This window comes from Cervus canadensis, chromosome 26 (genome assembly GCF_019320065.1).
Source record: "Cervus canadensis isolate Bull #8, Minnesota chromosome 26, ASM1932006v1, whole genome shotgun sequence".
NCBI classification, from domain to species: domain Eukaryota; kingdom Metazoa; phylum Chordata; class Mammalia; order Artiodactyla; family Cervidae; genus Cervus; species Cervus canadensis.
The window spans coordinates 36,041,814-36,069,165 of NC_057411.1; the positions used below are offsets into that span (position 1 = coordinate 36,041,814).

Below are 27,352 nucleotides of genomic sequence, written 5' to 3' on the forward strand. Positions count from 1 at the left end.
GATAACCCTATATGCAAAACAGAAAAAGAGACACAGAAATACAGAACAGACTTTTGAACTCTGTGGGAGAATGTGAGGGTGGGATATTTCAAAAGAACAGCATGTATACTATCTATGGTGAAACAGATCACCAGCCCAGGTTGGATGCATGAGACAAGTGCTCGGGCCTGGTGCACTGGGAAGACCCAGAGGAATCGGGTGGAGAGGGAGGTGGGAGGGGGGATCGGGATGGGGAATACGTGTAAATCTATGGCTGATTCATATCAATGTATGACAAAACCCACTGAAATGTTGTGAAGTAATTAGCCTCCAACTAATAAAAAAAAGAAAATAAAATAAAAAAAGGAAAAGAAAAGAAGGAAAAGGCAAAGGAGAAAAGGAAAGATATACCCATTTGAATGCAGAGTTCCACAGAATTGCAAGGAGAGATAAGAAAGCCTTCCTCAGAGATCAATGCAAAGAAAGAGAGGAAAACAATAGAATAGGAAAGACTAGAGATCTCTTGAAGAAAATCAGAGATACCAAGGGAACATTTCATGCAAAGATGGGCAAAATAAAGGACAGAAATGGAATGGACCTAATAGAAGCAGAAGATATTAAGAAGAGGTGACAATACACAGTAGAAGCATACAAAAAAGATCTTCATGAAATGAATGAAAAAAAGGTCAGAATTCAAAAATCCAAGCAAAGAGGGTCCCAGGCAGTGAGAAGAACTGTGCTGAGACTTCAGCATGGGTAAAAGAATGGGCACTGTTGGATCAAAAGGGGGTGAAGCTGGGGTGTTTCAAATGGAAGAGAAAATGGTACAAGGTGCGGCTGGAGAAGCTCAGGGACTAAAACATGCATCTGCCATTTTTGATAATATTGAAAGTGTCAGGTAGTAAAGAGAGTTTTTGGTGACTGACTTTAACAATCAAATCTTAAAATACTGGGTACATATTCACCACCTTCCACAAATAGTGGGAAACAGACAATGCTTCAATCATGCACCTATCTCCCACAGAGAGTGAAGCTCACAGCTGGAATTCTCTTTATGCGCTCAAGGTCTCTGGTCAAAAATTTCCTGTTCTTAGCTCCCTCATCTATCAAAGCGGAAAGCTGAGAGAGAGAATTGGTCGGTAATACATTCACCTCAGAGGGATGGTCCTATAGAACAGACATTCATACTGAGATGAAAACAACAGTACTGAGGAGCAAAACTTCTGGCAAATTTAATAAAAATAACAATAATTATCATAAAATGAGCATTTACAGTGTGCATCAGTTCAGTGCAGTTCAGTCGCTCAGTCGTGTCCGACTCTTTGCGACCCCATGAATCACAGCACGCCAGGCCTCCCTGTCCATCACCAACTCCCAGAGCTTGCTCAAACTCATGTCCATCGAGTCGGTGATGCCATCCAGCCATCTCATCCTCTGTTATCCCCTTCTCCTCCTGCCCTTAGTCCCTCCCAGCATCAGGGTCTTTTCCAATGAGTCAACTCTTCGCATGAGGTGGCCAAAGTATTGAAGTTTCAGCTTCAGCATCAGTCCTTCCAATGAACACCCAGGACTGATCTCCTTTAGGATGGACTGGTTGGATCTCCTTGCAGTCCAAGGGACTCTCAAGATAGCACTATTCAAATACTTGACATATAGTGTCATTCAAATGTCATTAAATCCTGCACTTTATTCCCCTTTTACAGATAAGGAAATGAAGGGTTAGAGAAGGTAGACAGCAGGAGATGGTAGCAAGAGAATTCAAAACTAGTTCTGTCTGATTCCAAGCTGTGCTCTTAGTCACTCAGAACTGTACTGTCTTAATTTAACTTCACAGGAACCCTAGCACCACAACTTTGCACAGTGTTCATCTTAAGAGGGAATTACCATGGTTTGACTTGTTTTTAGAAGGGTCATTTTTAACATCCATCTAAATAAACTTCAGAAAATTTCCTAGCTGCTTCTTAACTAAATATTTTTGGTATACTTGGGGAGAACAAATGAATGGTGTTTTCTAATGGAATGCAGAAAGCAGAGGCTCAGTATGTATTTGTTACTGAATGAAGCTCTTCAATAAAGTTTTACTGTGCATGTGCGTGCCTAGTCATTTTCATCTCTTCAGGACTTCATGAACTGTAGCCCATCAGGATCCTCTGTCCATGGAATTCTCCAGGCAAGAATACTGGAGTGGGTAGCCAATTCCCTTCTCCAGGAGATCACCCAAAAATAGAACCTGGGTCTCCAGCAATGCAGGCAGAAAAGGTTAGTTGTGAGGGATAAGAAACAGACACTGGATTCAACTTAAACATTTCTTGAATATAATTCAGAAGCAAATTCAAAAACAAGGGGAGTTTCTAAAAGAAGATCCAGGGTAAAGATTATTATATACACAATGAAGTCTGATAACATTTACCAAGGTAATTAACAATTGTAATTCATTTTTAGATGACTAAAAGGCTATTCATTTTTTAATAAGGTTAAAGGAAATATTTTCTCTATAAGCTTTTGTTCTTGGGACTAAAGGTTAATTATCTTTAAGAATGCTGATTAAATATTACCCAGTTATTCTTAGACTTCACCATAATTCTTCAGTTTGAGAGAATCTGTGAGAGGGAGGCGGCCAGCAGTGTCTTTGCTGGACGGTGATGATGACCACAGGAGGCAGCTGAAGAACCCAGCATGAGTCCTGGCCCAGAAAAAGGACTCAACACATGCCACTTCTCAACCGTGTGTCTCTTAAAGGCCAAAATCACACACTGAAATAACACTATGGAACACACTCTGGAAATGATTCTGCAGATAAATGTCCATGCCTAACTGTAATATGGTTTATTTGCCATTTAGCATGAATCCAGCAAAGTCTCAAAAATCAACAACACAGTTCATTTTTGGCCATCATGGCAGGAAGTCTGGAGTCGTACTGAGCTATTCATTCATCCAAGCTGTTTCTTACTAGTGGAGAGTATTCATGTACAAATGGCCGAACATTAAATAAATATGGTTACTGATTTCCAAATTTAATGGATATGATATCTAAGGACAGTTTTAGTTTGTAAATAAGCCATGAACACAATAGAACATACGAATACAACTTATATATATATTTTTAAATTGATCACAATGGTACAAAAATAACTTTCTATTTATTAATACTTGGTAAAGGAAAAGACTCTGAAAAAGACTATGCACATATGCAAACATATAACTGAATTAGCTATACACCTGAAATTAACAGCACTGTAAATCATCTATACTTCAATAAAAAAAAATTTATAAAAATGCTAAGCAGCATCTGGTGATGCAGGGTTACCACAAACCTTCAATTTGTAAAAAATGCAATCAAGAGAAGTACAATAAAAAGAAGAAAAAAAAAGAGCTGAATGAACCTTTATATTTAAATCACTCACTGTATTAGAGTTTTAAGGCAGTGCATATATATGTGCTTTTGACCTAAATTTTTTTAATATTTATTTTTAATTTATTTGACCACACAAGGTCTTAGTTGTGGCACGTGATATCCAGTTCCCTGACCAGAAACCAAACCTGGGTGCCCTACGTCGGGAGTTCAGAGTCTTAGCCATTGGACCACCAGGGAAATCCCATACATATATATCTGCTTTTAATTAACCAACTAAAAACTTCTGGCTTGAAAGAAGAGACTTGTGGCAGCGCAGAGCCTAAGAGAACTAAGACAAACAGTCTAAGCAATAAAGAATAACCACTAAAGAATCTCAATCTTCTTAAAAAAAAAAAAGTCAAGTTATTTAGATTATTCTAGTCTAAGACTCACTTAATTGACTGTGGAAGCTTAACTGATGAAATACATGGGACACACATCCAGGATATGACTTACAAATTTATGTTAACAGCTGAGAATAACAATTGTGCTAACTACTCATAACATTATCACCACCTTGTCAATGTTCCTAAGTCTGAGAGAAGGAAATGACCTCAGACTCCTTGGTAGCCAATAGTAAGTACATTGTGACACTGATACAAAACAAAAACAAAAGCATTCAAAATAAAGCCAACTTCCCAGAACTGGCTGTAATAAAAATTAATGACTGTTACCTGAACAGGGTTTTAAAACAATAGCTTTTCTGTAATCAGTTCTCTCATTTTCAAAATGGCTATCTCAAATTTAAACCTTTCCCCACCTCTCCCTTGTGTTCCTAACTCTATCATCATCTCTTTCCATCACTCTCAGCCTTTTATCTCGGAGAGCAAAAGAAGGCACGCTGTGTTCCTGTTTCATCCCACCCAATTTCAAGGGCGATATGTGAGTCAGATCTCTTACTATGCTCTGTCCCTCTACTCCTGCCCTTCTGCTTTGTCACCCCAGCAGAAGCCCAGCCCCAACAGAGCGAGCACATCTATCTGTCTCTGCTTCCACACACATGATGCTTTGTGAGTGAACCAGAAAAATCACACACCTCCATGGATAAGATCCAGTACTAATGTACTATCTCCAACCTTCACTGGGCCCTGAATACTCCTAAGTTTCTGTTGTCCTTTTTCAACTATCTTTCTCAATTCCCTTTCATTAATATTCTAAACTATCACAATTTCCTACAGTCCCCTACTCGACCTACCGACTCCAGAGTTTTCAGAGACATCTTCTGTTGAAAACTATAGCAAACAGAGGTCATCACACTAAATCTTATTCAACTTTTCACCACCTTCACTACAAATCTGTGTTCACACCCAACAGAACTATAGGCTCTCCTACAGCACACGGCATCTCTCTTTTTCAAACCTCACTTGTGCGTGCTCAGTTACTAAGTCATGTCTGACTCTTTGCGACCCCAAGGACGGTAGCCCACCAGGCTCCTCTGTCCATGGGATTTCCCAGGCAAGAATACTGCAGAGGGTTCCTCCTCCAAGGGATCTTCCAGACCCAGGGATCAAACCCGCATCTCCTGAATTGCAGGCAGATTCTTTACCACGGTCGAGGCTCACTCACCCACTAGTAATTTGACTCTCTTCACTCAATTTCACTCTCTTAAAAATTTGATTTCCCCCTGTGCTTGTTTCTTCCCTTCTCTTTATGATCATGCCTGGATCTCTCCCACTTTTAACAACATATCGAAACACTAGAAATATACAAACACAAACCCCCTATTGCCAGAGTCACCTCCATCGATCTCTTCTGTCCTCTCTTTTTCACATCTCCACAAGCTGAATCCATACTGTCTCTTCTCATCTCCCATTCACTGCTCAACATACTGCTTTCTGATGCTGCCATTCTAGTAACTCTCCAACTGGCAAACCTCAAGCACATGTTCAGGTTTCCATCTTGCTAGGTCTCTCTACTGCACAGAGATGAATGCTCTTTCTCGCAACTATTCTCTCTTGAGTTCCATAATCACACTCTCTTGATTCTGTTTGTACTGCTACTGACCAGTTTCTGGGCTGTATCCTTTAAGGGTCCCCCTTCTTTCATTAAACATTCATATTCTCCATGGTTCATCCTCAGCCTACTGTTCCTGGTATAGCGGGAGGCAAGAGTAGTATTTGGTCCCCTCCTAAGGTTCCAACGACCACATCTCTGAAGTGGTCCCCAAAGTTAGTATCTAGCCATATCCCCTCACCTGAGCTTCTAACTGCCCACTGAATACCTCCACCTGGGAAGCTCATAGACAGTGTGGATTCAATGCCCCAAACTGAGTCTATCCCCTAAACCTCTCTTTCTCAGCTACTAGGAAAAACATGCACCCAGTTTCTCAAATTAGAAACCTAAGAGATAGCCTCCCTTTGGCCCCTTCTTCTTCCTTATTCTATTGCTGAGAATACCTCATTGGCTCTGCATACCTTCAGGAAAAAATATTAGCTCTTAATATGATATAAAATCTGTCATGATGTAGCTCCTATCAATCTTAACAGTCTCATTTTTTTTTACCCCTTCTTGATATAAAATCAACTTCTTAGACCACTTACAAGATGCTCACACATATCAGCATGTTTGTGGAATTTACTTTGATTCAGGCTTGAACTTCTTACTCTAACTACCTTCTTGGTTAATTTGGCCCAGTTAGTTCCAATCTGGGTAACATTTACCTTATTAGGATTTAAGAATCACATCACATTCTCAAAAGACACTTCCCTGCCCTGATTCCCCCACAGACCTCCAGGTAACTCTCCTTTCAGGGGTGCCATAAGACTCTCCTGTGTCTCTAATACTACATTTCTTTGTTATTCCATTATCTGTTTATGCACTTATCTCTTCTCCAACAGAATTACATGTCATGTTTATCTTCCTCATGATGCTTCTGATTCACAAAACTGGACTATATATTATCTCAGAACTCCAATGCAGAGTACAATTTACAGCACAATTTCTATTTGTTTGACACATATTCACAGAATGACTCAGTAATACCCAGTAACAAAATACATGAAGAGACAAGCAAACAAACAAACACAGAATATATAGAGTCTATCCCTCCTCTCTACTGTCAAATTAGCCTTTAGTATGAACAACACATAAGCTGAATGTATTTCAGCATATATTCAAGATGAAATCATTTCAGCATAAATAGTTTATAATCTTTCCTTCATCTTTAATGTCTTTATTTTTAATGCCATAACAACAATAATAGACACAACAGTTCCCTAGGACAAACATTTGTTAACTGCGTTAAGTTTATTCTCTTACTTAATCTTCACACCAACTCCACAAGGTAGATATTCTTATTTACAGCCGAGAAACAGAAGGTGACAGCCCCTCCCGAGTCCAGGAGACACCTGAAGGTCCAAACCCCAGAGAGGAACAACCTAGAACACTGAGAGCTGCAAACTGGAGACCTAGAGAAAGTCTACCTACTGAACATGAAACATCAGTCTTGTTCTTCAATTTAGCTTTAAGGAAACACCAGCAGGTATACACTGGAAAGGAATCAAATCAGTCAGTCCTAAAAGAAATCAACCTTGAATATTCATTGGAAGGACTGATGCTAAAGCTGAAGCTCCAATATTTCGGCCACTTGATGAGAAGAGCCCACTCTTTGGAAAAGACGCTGATGCTGGGAAATAGTGAAGGCAAAAGGAGAAGTGGGTGGCAAAGGATGAGATAGTTAGATAGTGTCACTGACTCAATGGACATGAATTTGAGCAAACTCCAGGAAAGAGTAGAGGACAGTGGAAACTGAAGTGCTGCAGTTCATGAAGTCAAAAGAGTCGCACATGACTTAGTGGCCGAATAGCAACAAATACATGCTTCCGGCAGGAGACTGAAAAATACGCTTTCCTGGAATATCAACATATCCTAGGCTAAAAGGTCTCCACATTTTATCCAGCCAGATCATCTTACCACTGGAAAAGTCTCACCATTGCATACATACTTTTCAATCAGTGTTTCAATACCTCATTCTTAAATATCAATGTATAGACAATTATCATCAGACACTGAAGATTACTCCAACATGAAAGAAAGTAATATAAACAAAGAAAAACAGTAATTTGGAGCAAATAACAATGAAAGAGGCATGAGAAAATTTGAAAAAGCTTTAATATTTTCCGAGGGATAAGGAGATATTGCACAATTTTAAAAAAATAAGAGCTCAAGGAAATTAAAAATATGAGAGCACAAGGTTAATCCCAAAGAGTTAATACTTGATTGATAGAGTTGAAGAAAAGGGAAACATATAAAAGAAAGGGAAGAATATTAGCAAAGAAATATTTCAAAATATTTCCCCAGAAATAAAAAGCACAAGCTTGCAAATTCACACGAAACCTCCATAAAATTTCAAAATAATTAGAAAAAGAATCTAGAAAATTTCACACAGAAAGACTAACAGACACAGAGAACAAACAATAGAGAGATCAGTGAGACTTTGAGGGGAGACAGTGAGTCACGGACACAGGAAAAAAGAAAGACCAGGGAGGGAAGAAAAGGGGGGCAGGGGGGGCCAAGAGAGGAACAGAGAGAAACAGGAGGAGAGGTGGGGAGAGACAGGCAGAGATGGGGAGAGAGACAGAAGCAGAGAGGGAAGTAGAGAAAGACATGAGAAGGACAGAGACAGATCAAAGGAGAAGAAAAGAGAGATGGGGAAGAACAAGAGACAGGAGGAAAGGCAGAAATTGAGACAGTTACCTTACAAAGTCTGGGGAAAACAAGAACGGAAAATAGTGGTGGTTTGTTATAAGGTTCATCTATGAATAATATTTACACCAGGGTCAACAGAGGATAAACACGGAATCTTCCTTAAACAAATGGTATACTTGTATGGGAAGGAAAAGGAGCAGGGTAGCATGTATGAGTCAAAGTATGTGCACACAGTTTGGAGGGATGCAGAGGTAAAAAAAAAGCTAATTATTCTATTTCTCAACAAGAAGTCAACTAAAACTGAATAATCAAGAAATAGCAGTAACGGTATGCTATGCAAAAGCTGAAAGAGCTAAAGGTGGCAGCAACAACTAGCAGTGGAGAGGACCCTATAAGCCTGTGGAAGTACTTGACTTTTTAAACTATGTTCATACACATTTTTGATAAAAACTTTTAAATTATTCTAAAAATCCCCACTAAGACTGCTACATGTGATCAACTAGATTAAAACATTAGCTCTATTTTGACTAACTATCCTATCACAAGATCTACAAAGTAAACTGTGATGACTCTTCAAAGTATACAAAGCACTGCGGCAACCGCACCATTTGATGCCATACACCATCACTTCAAAAGATAACAGAAATAACATAAGTGGTCATTTACAACCTCTCTCTCTTCCGAGGATCAACCATTAGAGGAACATTAAACAAAATGCTCACAATCTTCCCTTCATCTATTAGAAATAGAAGGAGTTCATTCTGACCAGATCTCACATCGAATTGCCTGCCTTATAGCAAGCTGAAAGGAAGGAAGGAATGACATCATCAGGCTTCTCAAAAATCATTCTATCATTTATTTCCCTACCTATGACTTACTGTCAATTTAAAGAATTGATGCCTTCGAATTGTGGTGCTAGAGAAGACTCTTGAGAGTCCCTTGGGCTGCAGGGAGATCAAATCAGTCAATCCTAAAGGAAATCAACCCTGACCATTCAAATTCACTGGAAGGACTGGTGCTGAATCTGAGGCTCCAATACTTTGGCCACCTGATGAGAAGAGCCAACTCACTGGAAAAGACCTTGAAGCTGGGAAAGACTGAAGGCAAGAAGAGGAGAGGGCAGCAGAGGATGAGATGGTTAGACAGCATCACTGCCTCAACAGACATGAGTTTGAGCAAACTCCGAGAGGTAGTGGAGGACAGGGGAGCCTGGCGTGCTGCAGTCCATGGGGTCGCAAAGAGTTGGACACAAGTTAGCAACTCAACAACAACATGACTTACTGTAATCTCGAGATTCCTGCAGAGCCACCCCATCCTAAAGCCAGGTGCTTGGCAGCCTGGACTCACCCTGTTAAACACTGGCAGCATCATGTACAGCTTCTCTTCTTGTTCCTTCTGGGTCATGTGCCGGGGAGGATGGCAGAGCTCCGTGAAGAGCCGGCGGAGGTGCATCAGTCCGAGGGCGTTGTCTTGCGGGCTGCACTCCTCCTGCCTCGGCCGCCCCATGATCCTCTTCACCATGTTCATCTTGGCTGGGTGGTGATAAACTCTTCTAATTCTGCAGGGAGATGTTCACACACAAACTGTCAAAATATCACCGTCTTGACCAAGTCCAGTATGCATGGCAGAGCTTCTTAAAAAGTCAGGAAAACAAAACAATTCTGTCTAAATAATTTTTCTACTTTTTTAAACAGAAAACAATAGAGGCAGAGCTAATTTTGATAAATCTCTCTAAATGACAGATTACAAATTGTGCCACTCAAATGTTCTTTACGAACTTAGCCCCAGTTTGGATAAACTGTAAAACATTAAATGTAAAAAATTAATTGTTGCTGGATGAGCAATAAACATTTCCAATTAAGGCAGTCATATTAAGTTCAACAAATAAAGGGATCATAAATTTTATAATTAATATATGGCTTAATAGTTGAGTATACGGGAAAAAATGAAAAGAACTTAAAATTCATCCACACCCTCCAAATTAACTGAAAAAAAAACAAACAAATCCACAAAGCTTTCTATTTTTAATCATTTAACATTTCTGTAGATGAAGGATTACACTTGGGATACTCATTGAAGATACATGGTAGTTTGAAACATGTGAATTAAATGAAACGATTCCTCTAAATATATTATAAATCGTAAGTGAAAACTGACATGTAACTTAAAACTATTTCTTTAGACTATACCTTGAAACCCTTTGCCAGGTCAGGTTAATTCCTTTAATAGATTATGACAGTCAATTAAAAAAAATAGAATGCAATATTGCAAATCTATTGTACTTCAATAAAAATATTTTTAATGAAATAGAATATACTGGAATACATGTAGAAAGAGTAATCATTATTTCATAAAATTTATTTTAGGTAAGGGTGCATTCATGTGTATTGAATCACAATATAAAATGTATCCCTGGCTAGAGCTGCATTTAAGAAATAAATAAACCAACCACTGGGTTAGAACACACACCAGAATCAGTAACACTAAGCTTTCAGAAAGCACCATCAGCCCTTTTCAACCACCATGAACTGTGCCAGCTATCAGCTAACCTCAGACACAAAAAACAGGATTATCTTCCCAAAGGAACCAGGAGGGCTGGGAGGACATTATGGGTATATCAAAGTTGGGTAAAAAGCAATTTGCTTTTTAATTTGTAGAAAAGCAGGAATAAATTGAAAATTTGTAATTTTGCCATATAAGTCAGTATGGCATTTCTTAAGAAAGGAGAGATCACTGCTTTATTTACCAAACATCTACTGATTTTTTTAAAGCCATAAGAAGAACTAGTATCTTAAACATGCTTGTCCTTGAGAATTTTGAGTGGATTCCACATGTGGCTGTGGGCAAAGGTTTATGCTGCAGAGCTGCACTACACCAGGAGGTCACCTGGGACTCATCACAGGTGAGGAGCAGGAAGACACTCTACTCGAGGTTGGTCTGCGCCAAGGGCCCTCTGTGCAAGGAGCACCCAACACCACCATGCTGTCCAGTCGTGGGGAAAGTGCTCAGACCACTGGCACAGGGCCAAAGAGGCCCTCTGAGCTACAAAATGACAAGTGAAAATCAGTCTGGTTCAAACTTGCTTGACATATTTCAGTCTCAGAAAAATGTGTAATTTCTCCAAGTGTAAATTATAAAGTTTTCAACAAATACATTCCAGTAGCCCACTATGTGCTGCTACTTCTCGTCCTGGAGAACCCCAGAACAAAAATAAAACTTGAAGTGAATTATAAAACTTGTGTAAGTTAGCTAACAGTTCAGATTATGCATAGATCTGTTCTTTTTCCTTAACCTGTAGCTGCAGTTTATAATCTAAAGTGTGTGGATAGAGTTTAGGGGATTCATGATCCTCTAACGCTTCAAAAAACATTTTTAAGAGATCTCCAGCTTTCAAAGGCATCTATGTCATTAAAAAGTCAAGCATCATCCCTTATTTATAGAGCATTAAAGTACTTTCTGAGCATTTCCTTTGGTCCTCATTCCAACTTAAGCAAGTGAACCAAGGAGGGGATTAATTCTGCTTTTAAGTGAGACCCGCCCCCCAAGACAAGAACAACTTGCACAAAATGCACAGTGAAAAAAAAACTGAGTGAGAACCCAGGACTCTGACCTCCTGGTCCAGCCCTTTCTGCTCACTGGTATTCATGTGCCTATTTTAGATTACAGAATTTTGGCAACTCTGACTCTAGAATATTTATTTTGCATCAAGTGGCAACTAGGATGCAAAAGAAATCTTTTTTATTTTTCTGAAGATACATTTATCAAACATCAGTAAACACACACACATAATCACACAAAGACAGAAACCAGCTAGATGTAATAAAGCTACTGTACCACTGTTATTTAATCTCCATCAGATTCAGTCAGCTAAATGGATTTACTGGTATTTCTTGATTACTCAGATAACCTCAGTAATGGAGGAAAAAAATTAGATTCCTCCTTTTCTCCTAATTTACCAAGAAACACTTAAGCCTATCATATTAGATTGCTGACTCACAGCTTTGTCTGCACTTCAATGTTTTGTAAGTTAAAGTATAATTCAGACATAGAACTATCTTGTTTAAAGTACTCTTCAGCAGTGAAAGAGCAGATAAGAATGGGTACTTTTCGGTCAAATCAGTACCCACACTTCTGTGTAAGATAGGTAACTTCAGGTGAAAGATTCTTAATTCTCTTGAATCTTGGGTTTCTCTGACCTGTGAAATCTTTCCTCACAGGCTTTCTGAAATGCATACATAAAATAGCATCATTTCTATGAAGTGTTAAGCACATTAATTATGTTCAACAATTTTAAAATTTCTTCCTTCAGCTTAATCATGAAACATTTAATTCCTTTTCATTTACATTTTAGTTATTTAAGCAAAACCACTAAAGGAGAGGAAACATGTAGGCCCTTAATAGTACTATGTTTTATTAGAGATGTACAAAACTATAAATAAAAAATTAAGGAAAAATTTCTTCGATGTTCAAAAAGAGGTTCATTAAGCAATAAAGAAGAGAGAGGCAAAATGTAGTAATATTGAGAACAAATCATAAAATGATTAGGGGTTAGTTATTAGGGATTTTCAAAATATTTACAAAGATTATTGTGCATAAGAACTAGTTTTCTAATGCAAACTCTATTTCGTTTCAAAAGAGAAAAGTGTGCTGCCAATAGAGGGTTATTTAAATAGCAATGAGATAATTATTGCAATGAGCCCAGACAGTATTTTTTATTCTAATCTCTTGTGTTAATGCTTGAAAATCTTTTGGAATTGCTTGAAGAACTGTTTAAATCCTTTAAACAGTTTGTCAGTTTTAAATTATGGAAGGGTAGAAAAAGTAAATAGCTTCAACTTGCAAAAATATATTTGACAAGTTACTAATGGCCTTTGAATAGCTCAGCTAAAAACTGAAAAGAGTTTTTTCTGAGTAACTCCTTAATTTCACAAGAGAAGAAATAAATAGCTCACAGGACTTAGGGAAAAATCTTAAAGTTTCATTAAAGAATTATAATTCCACAGGTTTTTTTTCTTAAAACTTTCTAGGGGAAAAAATCATATTATTTTTGCACTGTGAAGGCAAAACTTCCTACACTTCTGAAAAAAGAAGACAAAATTCTGACAGGCTCCCAACAAACTGTATATATAACCTGGCAACCTAAACCCATACATTGAAAAAGAACCATTAATACCATCCTGAATTAGAATTGTAAAATTCTACCTACTGAAACAGTTTTTGCCTTTCAAGAACAGCCATATCAGTTTAGGCCCAAGTATGAGACATGACAAGATCAGCCATCTCATTTATATGGCAAAATACAATTACTTAAGACCAATACCCAATATGAGCTTCCCTGGTGGCTCAGTGGTAAAAAAAAAAAATCTGTCTGTAATGCAGGAGACATAGGTTAAACCGTGAGTCACGAACAGCCCCTGCAAGCCACTCCAGTATTCTTGCCTGGGAAATTCCATGGATAGAGGAGCCTGGTGAGCAAAAGAGTAAACAACAGCAGCTCTCTTGTAGTAATACTCACAGTACAAGATAATTTATTGCATTATATGTTTTATAATTGTTTATAACGAAAAATCAGAAATAGCCTAGTCCTTAGGCAACTTCTGGTATGTCTATATTATGGAATAGTTTAGCTCTCAAAAGTTAGGAGGAAAAAAAGAACTTAAATTTGGAAAAAATCAAGGTTTCGACACCTAAATGTAAGGGGTTTAGAAGTCATTACTCCTGTACTTACAGAAGAAACAGCTGAACAAACTGGAAACCAAGGATTCTTCCCTGGAGCCCTCAGAGAACTGAGGCTACAGAGCAAACCAATCTCTGAAATCTAGGGAGACAAGTTAATCCAGAAAGTCGCAGATGGAATATTCTTTCCTGGAACAGAAATCCCTGGAACCCTTAACTGTGAAGAACTGCTAGGGGTTAACAGTGGGCTATCATGAGAGGGCCACAGTCTTCAGGCCCTCCCCACAACTTTCCTGGGCTGCAGTTCTAGGACCCCTCCAGACTCTTCACAGAGAAGATCTGGGAAAGATGCCCTCCAGGCTCTCGCAGAGGGAGGGGAAGAGCAACCACTTTGAAATGTTCCCAGAGCAACTCACAAGAAAGCCTTACTTTCCAGGGTCAGACTATCTTATCTTAGCCTTGTCTCACTTGAGGGAAGGGCATCTCTCCCTCTCCTCCTCCCCCAGTCCCACCACCCCTAGCCTTCCAGTCTCACCTAAGGGGGTTAAAGGAAGAAACAGCCCGGGAGAAATACCTGTGAAGGTCACAGCCCAGAGTTACAAGCCCACTAAGATTTAATCATCAGGTTACAAAACTGTTCCCTCTTCCACACTTTACAGCTACCAACTGTGCTTTAAAAAAAAAAAAATCAAAGGGAAGTGCAACAAATCAAAAGCACCATAGCAATCATGAAGAAGGCTTTGATGAGCTCAACAGTACACCAAATAAGGCCATGGAAAAGAATTAGTAAGCCTGAATATAAATCAGTTAGAAGATTCCAGAAGGAGAAGAAAGAGAAAAGCTTCTAGGAGGAGAAAGGGAACAAAGGCATGCATATTCAAACTAATAATGTCTAAGAACTTTACAAAATTAATGACACCAAACCACAGATATGGAACACTCAGAGAATATCAAGGAAGATTAAATACCTCAAATACCACATTTAGGCAGATTAAATTCGACCATAGAAGGTCAAAGACAAGGAGACACTCTTGAAAGGGAGCAGGGTGAGGGGGTGAGGGGGCATAGGAAAAACTTACCTAAAAGAACAAGGACAAATACTACAGTGGACCTCTCATCCAAAACGTGCAAGCAAGAAGATAATGGAGGGAAATATGTAATGTGTTGGAACAAAAACCAACCAGTCCAGATCTCTATATCCAATGAAATTATCCCTCAAAAGTGAAGGAAGAATAAAAAAATTTCTCAGAAAATCAAAAAATGTCATATGTATTGTGACATGATATGCCATGTCAGAAATATTAAAAGTTGTTCAGGGAGAAAAAAATTAATATAGATTGGAAAATTGTACAGGCATACTATGCTTTATTACGCTTCACAAACTGAGTTACCTTTTGCAAAGTGAAGGTTTGTGGCAACAAACCTGTGTTGTCAGATGATGGTTAGCATCTTTCAGGAAAAAGTATTTTTCAATTAAGGTGTGTACATTTTTCGGACATAATGTTATTATTGCACACTTCACAGACTACAGTATAATGTAAATAGAACTATTATATGCACTGGGGAACCAAAAAAATTGGTGTGACTTACTTTATTGCAATATTTGCTTCATTGAGGTGGCCTGGAATATCTCCAGGATATGTTTCTATTTACGTAATAAAGAGAAAGGTATCAGAGAAGGAATAAATTATGGTAAACAAAAAATATTTTTTTACTATCCTTAACTGATCTAAAGGATTGTTTTAAAAGTAATAATAGAATAATGCATGAGGTGATTATAGTTTATGAATCAGTAAGATGAATAACAGCAATGTCATAAGAATTGGGATATCCATACTAAGATATCCATACTATGGTGGTTTAGTTGCTAAGTCATGTCTGACTCTTGCAACCCCATGGACTGTAGCCCGCCAGGTTCCTCTCTCCATATAATTTCCCAGGCAAGAACACTGGAGTGGGTCGCCATCTCCTTCTCAGGGGATCTTCCCAACCCAGGGATCAAACATGTGTCTCCTGCATTGTGGGAGGACTCCTGCACTGCAGGCGAATTCTTTACTGACTAAGCTATGAGGGAAGCTTGAAGGCAGATGAATATTAGTAAAAAATGTACACTCTAGGGCAACCACTAAAACTTTTTTTAAACTTTTAATTGATACGCAAAGAGAGGAGTTAAAAAGAAGCCATGTAAAATACTCAGTTAAAACCAGAGAAGACAGAAGGAACCAAATAACATATGCAACAAATATGAAAGCTATACACAAGACAGATAATATTAACCTTACTATATAAAAAATCACTCTAAAGGTGACTAGATTAAACACACCAATTAAAAGACAGAATGTTAGGCAAATTAAAAAACTTATCTCAACTTTACGGTGTCCACAAGAAAGCTGCTTCAAATATATTGAATAAATAACCAGATATATTGAAACTAAAGAGATGGAGGAAGGTACACCATGTTACTTCAGCTAAAAGAAAGCTGGGTTAACTATATTAATGTTAGACAATGCAGTCTTTACAAGAAAAATTTTAGGGATAGTTACATATTGACAAAAGGGTCAATTCTCTAAGAAGACTTTACAATCCTTAACATGTATAAGCCTAACATGGAAATCCCACAGGAGGCAAACATGGACAGAACTGAAGGGAGAAAAAAACATTCACTTTTGGAGCTGGAGACTTCAACAGGCCTCATACAACTGACAGAGCTAGTGTGCAGGAAATCAATCCAGACATAGTTTACTGAACAGTACTATCAATTGACTAGAACTAGAGTTGATATTTTCAAAACACTCCATCCAACACCAGCAGAATGCACATTTTTCTCCAACTCACATGGAATATTCACCAAGGCAGATCACATACTGGGCTGAAAACACACCTTAGCAAATTCAGAAGAAAAGAAATCACGCAAAATATGCTCTCAGATCACAATGGAGAAATCAGTAACAAAATCAGTAACAAAAGACAGCCGGAAAAGCCCCAGATATCTAGAAAATAAACAACATGCATCTAAATAACATGAGTCAAGGAAGTGTCAGGAGAAAATTTAAAACATTTTAAAATGAATGAAAATATAACTTATCAAAATGCATAAAATGCAGTGAAAGACATTCTTGGAAGGAAATTTGAAGCACTAGAAACATAGAAGAGAATGTGCTCAGTTACTGAGTGGTGTCCAATTCTTTTACAATTCCAGGCTCCTCTGTCCTTGGGATTCTCCAGGCAAGAATACTGGGGTGAGTTGCCATTTCCTACTCCAAAGGATCTTCCTGACCCAAGGATTGAACCGTGTCTCCTGCCTTAGCAGGCAGGTTCTCTACCACTAGCGGCATGTAGGAAGCCCATTTTAAGAGAAAAAAGATGTAAAAGTAGCCTAACCTTCTACCTTAGGAAACTAGAAAAATAAGAGCAATTTAAGCTTACAGGAAGCAAAAGGAAAGCAATAAATTTCAGCAACAAATCAATGAAACTGAAAACATAAGAACAAAGGAAATCAAAAACAACAAAGTCTGGTTCTCCGAAAAGATGGATAGAATTAGTCTCCATCTACCCTACAGCTGGTATCCGTATCTAGAGTGCATTTCCCTACAGCTCTGTTTTCCTCTGAAAAACAAAGCAGGTATCATACCACTTCTCTGATTTACAACCTCTGCTGATTCCCTATTGCCTAAAAATAAACCAAAGTACCTTAATCTGATATCTAAATTCTTAAACACTCTGGCCCCATTTATATTTCCAGACTCCTCTTTCACTAAGCCACCTGCTTCCCTCTAAATTCTGCTTCTTCAGCCCTCTGTATATGTGTGTGTGACCTTCCTTTGGCCAAGGACAGCCCCTCTTCCACCTTTCCTAGCAGATAACCTGTAAGGTCACCTTCTCAGAGAGTGGGAGCATGTGTGTGCTCAGTCATGTCTGCCTCTGCTACCCCATGGACTGTAGCCTGCCAGGCTCCTCTGTTCATGGAATTTTCCAGGCAAGAGTACTGGAGTGGGTTCCCATTTCCTGCTCCAGGGGATCTTCCCGACCTAGAATCGAACCCCGGTCTCCTTGTCTCCTGTGTCTCTTGTATTGGCAAGCAGATGTTTTTAACCACTGAGCTACCTGGGAAGCCTCCCTTCCTTCCCAATTTGTTGTTTTATCCTACTATGGTTCTTTAGTTATTATAGTATGGCATAAAATATTCATCATTAAGAAAGACAGTATAGCATACTGGTTACACAGACTTTGCAACTGATCATCTAGATTCAAATCCTTTTTGCTATTCAGTCACCAAGTCGTGTATGATTCTTTGCGACCCCATGGACTACAGTACACTGGGCCCCCCGTCCTTCACTATCTCTTGGAGTTTGCTCAAATTCATGTCCATTGAGTCAGTGATGCTATCTAGCCATCTCATCATCTGCCGCCCCCTTCTCCTTTTGCCTTCAGTATTTCCCAGCATCAGGGTCTTTTCTAATGAGCCAGCTCTTTGCATCAGGTGGCCAAAGTATCAGAGCTTCAGCTTCAGCATCAGTCCCTCTAATGAACATTCAGGGTTTGTTTCCTTTAGGGTTAACGGGTTGGATCTCCTTGCTGTCCAAGAGTCAAATCCTAGTTGCACCATCCACTAGTTGTTTAACTTCAGCAGGTCGTTCACCATCCTTGTGCATCAGATTTCTCACGTGCGAGGAGAGAGTGACTAACAGAACCCACCCTAGAGCAGCATTGTAGTGTAATTCACCAAATGAGGTACTACCCAGAAAACACTCTAGGGTAAGGTCTGGCGCAAGCGTTCAGCAAGCAACAGCTATTATTTGTGCTACCCTACCATAACAAGTGTAGACCAAATAGTGGTTGTTTACTCCCGTTAACTACAATGTCTTCAATGGTAGGAACCAAATCTTTTTAACTTTGTATCCCCAGTTCATAGTAGGTGACAGATAAGTAAATGTTAAAAGATACATACACATACACACCGAGTATACGATAGTATATTTTATGTGCAGACATTCTGAATTCTAGACATGACAGTTTTCTATTCCTCACAAAAAATTACATACACACTGAGTATATGGTAGTACTATATTTTATGTGCAGACATTCTGAATTCCAGAAATGCTAGCTTTACTATCCCTCACAAAAAATTACATAGTACACAGAAAATTTTAAAAAAATTTTTACAATTTATGTGTCTGAGTTCTCATTGTATAGAAAGTCTTTAGAGTTCATAAACCCTGATGTTCTTGAAAATCTCCAGAAAAAAATTACACTGACAACCATTTGTTCTTAATTGAAAAGTGACCAAGTTGCTTAAATAAAGATCATTTCTGCTTAACTAGCAGTATCTCTCAATAAGTTCAGTTCAGTTCAGTTGCTCAGTCGTGTCCGACTCTTTGAGACCCCATGAACCACAGCACGCCAGGCCCCCCTGTCCATCACCAACTCCCGGAGTCCACCCAAACCCATGTCCATCGAGTTGGTGATGCCATCCAGCCATCTCATCCAAATTACGAACTTCCTAAAAGCAGGCTATGCTCTCCAAATCCTTAACAACTGCTTGAGGGTTCAGAATAGTTAGAAATGAACAAATGAATGCAACAGCAGTTCCCACAGCTTTAAGTTCAACTTTCCAGGCTCTTCATTACCTGGCCCCTAGACCCAACCCCGCTCTTTATTCCACCCAGACTTTGTCTCCTGCAGGTCTCCCTACTGTGCTGTTACAGACCCTGCACCTTCTCCTAGGGTGGGGATGGGGGTGGGAAACCCCTTTAGTACTTCTACATTAAATCATCCTTTAAATCTCAGCTCAACTGTTCCTCGTCTAGAAAGCATTCCCTAATCTCTCAGTTTAATAAGAGAGATACATACAATACTGTGCATATCTTTATCATAACACTTCTCACCTTGCTATATAACTATTATTTTGTCTTTTTCCAACACTAGACAACTAATATAAGGTTATGGAAGGCAAAGATCATGTCTCTATGCAACTTCTTTCCTCAGTGTCTAACACAGTACCTGGCAAAACAAGCAGTACATGATTAACAAATGAGTAAAAAGTGATGAATAAAGTTTAGATGAGGAATGAATTAGAGGCAGCTCAAACCAAAAATAATAATAACCAAAATAACTTAAAACAGGTCAAAGAGAAGGAGAATTTTCTCTAAATTGCTTATCTATTTATTCTAAAACAAGAAGCCTTAGAAGACCACTCTGTTATTTATGGTTTGTTTAAAATCCATTTTATTACTTAAGGGGACTTTCTGGGTAGTCCAGTGGTTAAGATTCTGAGCTTCCACTGCAGAGGGGGTGTGGGTTAGATCCCTGGTAAGACCCAACATGCCACTAGGTGTGGCCAACAAAAAAAAGAAAGAAAAAGAAAAAATAATAAACCATTACCATCTGACCATTTTTGTTGTAAGCATTTTTTTTTTAAGTACTCAGAAGAAACTGCTATAAATTTAGAAAGTAAGAACTATGAATGTGAATGCAGAGGCAGAAGAAAAAAATAATTCACTACTAATAGGTGTGGTTGGTAAGCAGAGGATGACAAAACCAAAGGCAAATCCTCCACAGGGAATTGGGGCATCAACAACAAGCTGAGGATGAGGAATATCCAAAAGCAGCAGCAGCTCCCCAATACCAACAACACATCACCACTGAATGAGCTGGAAGACATGCTGTGTTCTAAAGGCAATGAAAGGAAAATGACAAATGCAAAAGGTTATGTAGATTATATTAGTAAGACATCACAAATTTTAAAAAGTAATAAAATGCAGGTATCAACAAAAATAATAATGGTCATGAGGGTTTAAACTGCCAATTCTTATACTTTCATTTTTACAAAAACAACATCATTTATATATTTGGATAAATTTTTCCCTACCAATTAGTTATCTTAGAAGGCTATGTCCACATAATTATGCTGACATGGTTCAAAATGCTTTTAAAAATTCCTCTTTACAGACTGCTTTCAAGGCGTTTTATAAACTACATCTAAAACTCAGTGTCATCAAATACATGCTTTACCAAAAATGGAATTACCCCATTGCTCAGCTTGCTCATTTGCCTTAGTTTCCAAACTTCCTCCATATAACTTCTGTAGATTACTAAATATCAGATCCCTTCAAAATGACTGAAAATTTAACACTAATAATCAAAAGAATGCACCAAAGACTCTGCAGCTGATTATGGGGGAAAAAATTCTGAAGTTTCAGACCGATGCTATTGTTGAAATTTATTCTAAGTATCTGCCTACTATGTGCAAGTTGCTGTCTGAGTGTCAATTCCTATTTTCAACCCCTCCACGGTGTGGCTATATTTTTTCTAAAGTTCCAAACAGATCAGTGTACAACCTTCCACAAAAGTGACACAACTGCCTACAAGGGGACAGAGTCAAAACCCTCTGCAAGGTATAAAAGGCTCCTCAGAGGCTGTTATCCACCCAATTCCAAAGCTCTGCCTTCTGCAGTATGCCTCCTCTCAGCCTTGGCTCACAACACATCACCTAACTGCTATTAACTGAATAGGCAATGCAGTTTCAAACCCTTGATGGTTTTCCCACCTGGTCTTTGCTCCTCCTGAAATGGCCTACTCAGATGCTTTTTACTGCCCGGCAATCTATCATGAATAGTTCAGGACCGCGTTTAATTCCAAAACAATCTAAACCTAACTCTACAGAAGCAACTTGATCATTGATTCAAAGGCATTTTTCAAGCACTCCCCACCCCACCTCAATCTTTCTCTGCTCCAGCCATCTAGCTCTGCTTTCAGTAATTCATATTCACCATGTCCTTGCCACCAACACAATTAAAAACATTAATCTGAAGAAAATGTTGGAAAATATCTTTATGGCTTCAGGGTAAGGAAGAATGTCTTGATCCAAAATATGTAAAGAAGGGCTACAAATCAATGAGAGAAAGGCAGATCATCCAAAAGAAAAATGGACAAAAGACAAACTGGTATTTCACACAAAAGGAAAATGAATGACCACAAACATGTCAAAGATTGTGTAATCTCATCAGTAAATGAAGGAAATGGAAATTATAATTTTCTGTCTGCTCTTTGCTCCTTTTAAGAATGTCTGCTCATTTACCCTGTGTATATTTCTGTCCTATCCCAATTCCACAAATACTCATCCTTGTCCCCTAGAAAAACATGCACTTAATATCCACAAAGGGCTTCCCACGTGGCAGAGCGGTAAAGAATCGGCCTGCCAATGCAGGAGATGTGGGTTAGATCTCTGGGTGGGGAAGATCCACTGAAGTAGGAAATGGAAACTCACTCCAGTGTTCTTGCCTGGAAAATTCCATGGACAGAGGAGCTTAGTGGGCTACAGTCCGTGGGGTCACAAAGAGTCAGACATGACTGACTGAGCATGCAATATCTATCATCGAGACTTTCCACAAGGGTTATGCTAACAATCGACAGCCAATAACCTAGTCTGAGCCCATCTAAGGCTACTTTTCAACCTACTCCATATAGTAAAAACATCTTAGGATTTATGGTGGGTATTTTCAGTGAACAGGAAGCTCCTCCACCATTCCTTGAAAATGAATCAACCTAGTGTAAGGTCAGTGACCTATGTTATTTATATTCAACTTTCCAGTATTTGCTGTGGTGCCTGAAACAGAATAAGTGTGTTATGACTAGCTGGAGAATAGCTGGATTGACGGAGCAAAGCAGGAAATCTTGCTGACACCTTATTTGTTAACTTTTCCAGAAACTCTGCTATCATCATTAATTTAAATACTCTTTATTCACTTAATGGAGGTATATGAATGACAACTAGGAAACCTATGAAATTTTTAAAGAAACATACATCAAAACATCAAATAAATCTTAGATGATAAAAATCTTAAGTACTAAAAATATTACTTGTTACCAGATATAACCTTTTGCTCATCAGAATATTATTGTTTCCTTATAATTTTGGCATGAGATCTTCTCCAAGTGAAATACAAAAATGTCCCATGGTTAAGGGGTACATGTGCATTCTCACTACAGAGTTTAGGGATGAGGGTTGAAGATTTAAGAAACTGAAAAGAAAGGAAGGAAGAAAAGAATAAGAAAGCTACATTTCTCTGTTCTTCCACCAGGGTAAAACCTGAGAATGATTATCACAAGTAGCCATGTCCTAATTACATCATTTCACTGTTGATCACATGTAGCCTATTTTAAAAAATGCCTTTGGGGAAGAATGAGAGGAGAAATGCTATTCTTATCAGTTTTCTATTTAATAGAATTTATAAATGCATCTGAAACATTAACAATCATATATAAAATATACTGTTATTCTTGGGAAATAACTTACTAAAGTGAGTAATTGCATAGTGCAACCCAGTTTACCACATTTTTCTTACAGTCTTATCCTCCTCTTAGAAGGAATGCCATGTAATAAAATACAAAAAACGGACCCCCTGATGCTAGGGAGAGTTATTTCTTAGGTTTATATTTATTTTAAACATTCTATAATAAAGTCTAGCTCTCAATATTTTGGGGGAAAACCTTAAAAAAAAAAAAAAGCACTGACGTTTCTCTCCAGACTGGCGAATCAAACACACCTGACTATTCTCATTCTGCTCCTTTTATATTTCACAATTAACATCTCAACTAGAGATGGGGGACAGGGGTAAAAAGCATACAACTAAAATCTCCTAGTTCAGATACCTACTAATAGAGTTAGCACTGGAGGTTAAAATTAAATACATAAATACTAGCTACCTTATCTCAAATGTCTAGGCTTTTGAATCCAATTGCTAAAACAGAAAATATCAGCTATAAGAACTAAAACTTTCTATAAATGAACGGTATAAAGTTTCATTTTGCTAACCACCTTCCCCCTACAAAGAATATGTGCATGTGTGCTTTTAATTGCTCAGTCATGTCTGACTGCTGTGACCCCATGCGCTACAGTCCGCAAGGCTCTTCTGTCCATGGGATCCCAGGCAAGAATACTGCACTGGGTTGCCATTTCCTCCTCCACGGGATCTTCCCAACCTAAGGATCTAACTGAGTCTCCTGCATTTCCTATATTACAGGCAGATGCCTTACTGCTTGAGCCATTGGGGAAGAAAAGTACATATAACATTCTAAAAATTACAATTTGTACTAAGCAAAATATACTAGGTAGGGAATAGCAGCTGGCAAAGACTTGAGATTCAAGAAAATATAGATTACTTTTCAGATTTACTTTTCTTTTTGAAATTACATCAGGAAAGTTATCCTATGGTCAAAACTGAGTCATTCCACGGCATTTTAATTAATTTTCGTTTATGTATAATCTATGCTTCCAGTAGAATATATATTAACTCATTCAAAAATACTGAGAGCTACACCAGGTTTGAGTACTTGAACTATTTGGACTGGTTCTTCAAAGTAACTATCCATACAATGAAACTTGCTATTATTTATCCAGGTCTTTTAAAACATCAGTTATCTTTAATTTCTGAATGATTACTTTTTTTAAACTATTTAATATACTCTCAAACTTCAGACAGGATAACAACTCATTTAATTTCATATCTAGATTGCTACTAAAAAGTGAAATTTAACACTTTAAACAAAATGAAGGAAGAAGAGACCATGAAACAATTTAATGATACTTTTAAATGGATTTTTAATTTGAATATAATAATATTTAAAGAAATTGATCAAGAATTTCCAACATATTTGTTTCAAGGATCATAATGGCTACTAGTTAAACATAACATAAATATATTTAAGGAAGATAAGAGGTAACAATGAAACTTGCTGAAACTTCATGAAGCTTGAAAATTAAATCATATAATTTTAAATTTCAAAGACATGTGTGTGTGTACTCAGTCATTTCAGTAGTGTCCAACTCTTTGTGACTCCATGAACTGTAGCCTGCCAGGCTCCTCTGTCCTTGGGATTATTCCAGTAAGAATACTGGAATGGGCTGCCATATCCTTCTCCAAGGGATCTTCCAAACCCAGGGATCAAACCCGCATCTCCTGCAGCTTCTGAACTGGTGGATTCTTTACCACTGAGCCACCTGAGAAGGCTTCAGAGACAGTCCTTCACCAAACCTTGGGGATAAAACTAGTTCTTACTGACCTAACAACCAAAAATCTAAGTTAAAGATGAGAGAGAGAGACCCTTAAATGTATTGGGAACCTAATACATGACAAATGTCACAGGAAAGGGTGTGATTGTTAAGTAGATAGTATTTGGAGAGTGACAAACTCAGAATAAAATAAACGAGACTCATACCTATAGCCACACACAAAATGTGGGTAAGCATGAATTCAAAGCTGTATGCCATAAGCAAAAATAAAATGAATGTGGTTACATAAAAATTAAATGATTCGGCTCAGTAAAGAGCACTGTGAATCAAGCAAAAGATAGGTAATACAACAGGAGAAGATATTTCAAACGTCTAAAACAGAAAGGATTAAAATTTAGAATTTACAAGGAATTCCCAAATCAATAAGAAAAATTTAGCTATCCAAATTAAAAGAAAATATGAGCAAGCATACTAGAAGGCCAAACATATGAAGAGATATTTTAATTTACTCAGTAAAAGAAATGCAGACTAAACTAAGGAAATGCTACCTTATATCTATTAGATTAGCAACAGGCAGAAAGCTGGAAAATGCCCCATGTCCCTGGAGATGTGGACAGGACCCACTTATATGACTGATGGGGAAACAAGAGAGGTGGAGGACCTAAAGGGTGTGAGCTATTCAGTACTGCATTCTGCTGCTCAGCACACACACCAAAGAAATTCTTGAGGGTGAGAACTTGTAAATGGATGTTTACTGAACTGTATTCATGATGACTGGGGACTTGGAGGCTCTCTGGAGGTCCGAATCACTGCTCATCACTAACAAACTGAGTAAGCAGGACAGGGTTGGGGACTTCCCTGGTGGTCCAGCGGTTAAGATTCTGTGCTCCCAATGCAGAGGGCCCGGGCTGAATCCCTGGTTGGGGAACTAAGATCCCACATGCCCTCACATCCTGCATGGTGTGGTCAAAAAAATAGCAGAAACAAAGAAAGACATCATTAGAAGAAATTTTTTTTAAAAAGAACAGGGTTGACGAAGACGCAGAATCTTTCATATTCAGTTAAAAGTATATATTTCACATGAATGCATCTTAAAAGCATAATGATGAGTGAAAGGAACTAAGAAATAGGATGATATATATACAACATACCAGTTCTTGAATACTAGAAATACACACAAGACAAATATTTTACAAGAATACATATGAATGAATGATAAGACTATTGTTTCAACAGGGTTTTGTCTGTCCCTCACTAAAAATACAGCCCTTTAAGGGAAATAATTACTTTGCGGTACTTTTGAATTTAAAATAAACCCAACAAATCAGTTTATTATATAAGAACTATTTATAACTGAATTACTTAAATAACTACTATTTCATATCTTGAATGACTCTCAATGAAACCATATTTAAATCAGATAGTTTTTTTATTCCTCTGACATTAAAAAATTTCCTTAAAGGAAACTTCATCTGCTCCTCAAGCAATAAGAAAAAAAAAACAAAACTGGTATCTGTAGGAATATGTGACTGAAAGTTTTCCAGTTTTTTTGGTTTTTGTTTGTTTTACCATCTGTGACTGTTTGAATGGTCAAAACAAAATAAAGCATGGATAGAGTCCTCCATCCTATTGAGGAGGGGGCTGGCCCTAGGGTGGCCAGTGATGATAACTTACCACATATCATATGATAAACTATAAGGAAATAGCACCTGACTCAGAAAGGGAAAAGCCAAACCAGTCAACTTCCCTCAGATCCACTATTGGAAAAAAAAAAGGGGGGGGGGGCTGGGGGGGGGGGGGACAAAACTGGTTTCTTTATTATGCCAAAATCAACTGTGCAGTTTTTAGTAACAAAATAAATCTGAGGTTCTTCCAGTCCTCAGAGAAGCCTACCCACAGTTTCCATCAATAGAAAATCACATTGGGAATACCAAGGTGGTTCTGTAGTACTTGATAACTTAGATTTGGCTTTAATTTTTTTTTTAAAAAGGCAACTTTCAATTTGTATCTTGCAGTCATTACAACTTTGACATAATCTGCCTTTATCTCTATGGAGTTATGGTTCAGGATGATGCTTTCTGCCCTATAATATTCTGAATCCAGAGTAAAGTGTAAAATGTCAGCTACTGTTGATCTGGGTGGATCCCTGGTATACAGCAGTTTATACCAACAACTAGCACATGTAACATTTAATTTGTTGTGAAATGACAGCTCTTTTAGGATATCTGATTTCGCGGAGCTTAGAGTCCATGGTGTGATACAGGTCTGGCATGTGATACTAGGGAAGTATTTACAAGATACTAGGCTGCAGTCCATGGGGTCGCGAAGAGTTGGACACGACTGAGCGACTTCACTTTCACGCACTGGAGAAGGAAATGGCAACGCACTCCGGTGTTCTTGCCTGGAGAATCCCTGGGACGGCGGAGCCCGGTGGGCTGCCGTCTATGGGGTCACAGAGTTGGACACGACTGAAGCGACTCAGCAGCAGCAGGGGAAAGAAAGTCCAGCAGGGAACCCTAATCAAGCTGCAGAGTGGCAGGGTTGTAGGGAGGAAGAGGAGCAGGAAGGACTAAGCACATTTTTTTTTTTTTTAAAGATTTTCAACAACAGAAAAAAATAAATGAATAGACTTCCCTGCTCATCCA

At 38.3% G+C, this 27,352-nt stretch overlaps 1 protein-coding gene across 6 annotated transcripts in view; it reads right to left on the reverse strand.

Annotated features, from left to right (window-relative positions):
* WDFY3 (WD repeat and FYVE domain containing 3) overlaps positions 1-27,352 on the reverse strand; it is a 279,012-nt gene that overhangs the window by 184,043 nt on the left and 67,617 nt on the right. For all 6 annotated transcript variants that reach the window (XM_043448026.1, XM_043448024.1, XM_043448022.1 and 3 more), the window contains one exon: positions 9,368-9,578. In XM_043448026.1, the coding sequence (XP_043303961.1) occupies positions 9,368-9,547 (180 nt within the window). In that variant the 5' untranslated portion in view covers positions 9,548-9,578. The remainder of the gene's footprint in view (positions 1-9,367; positions 9,579-27,352) is intronic.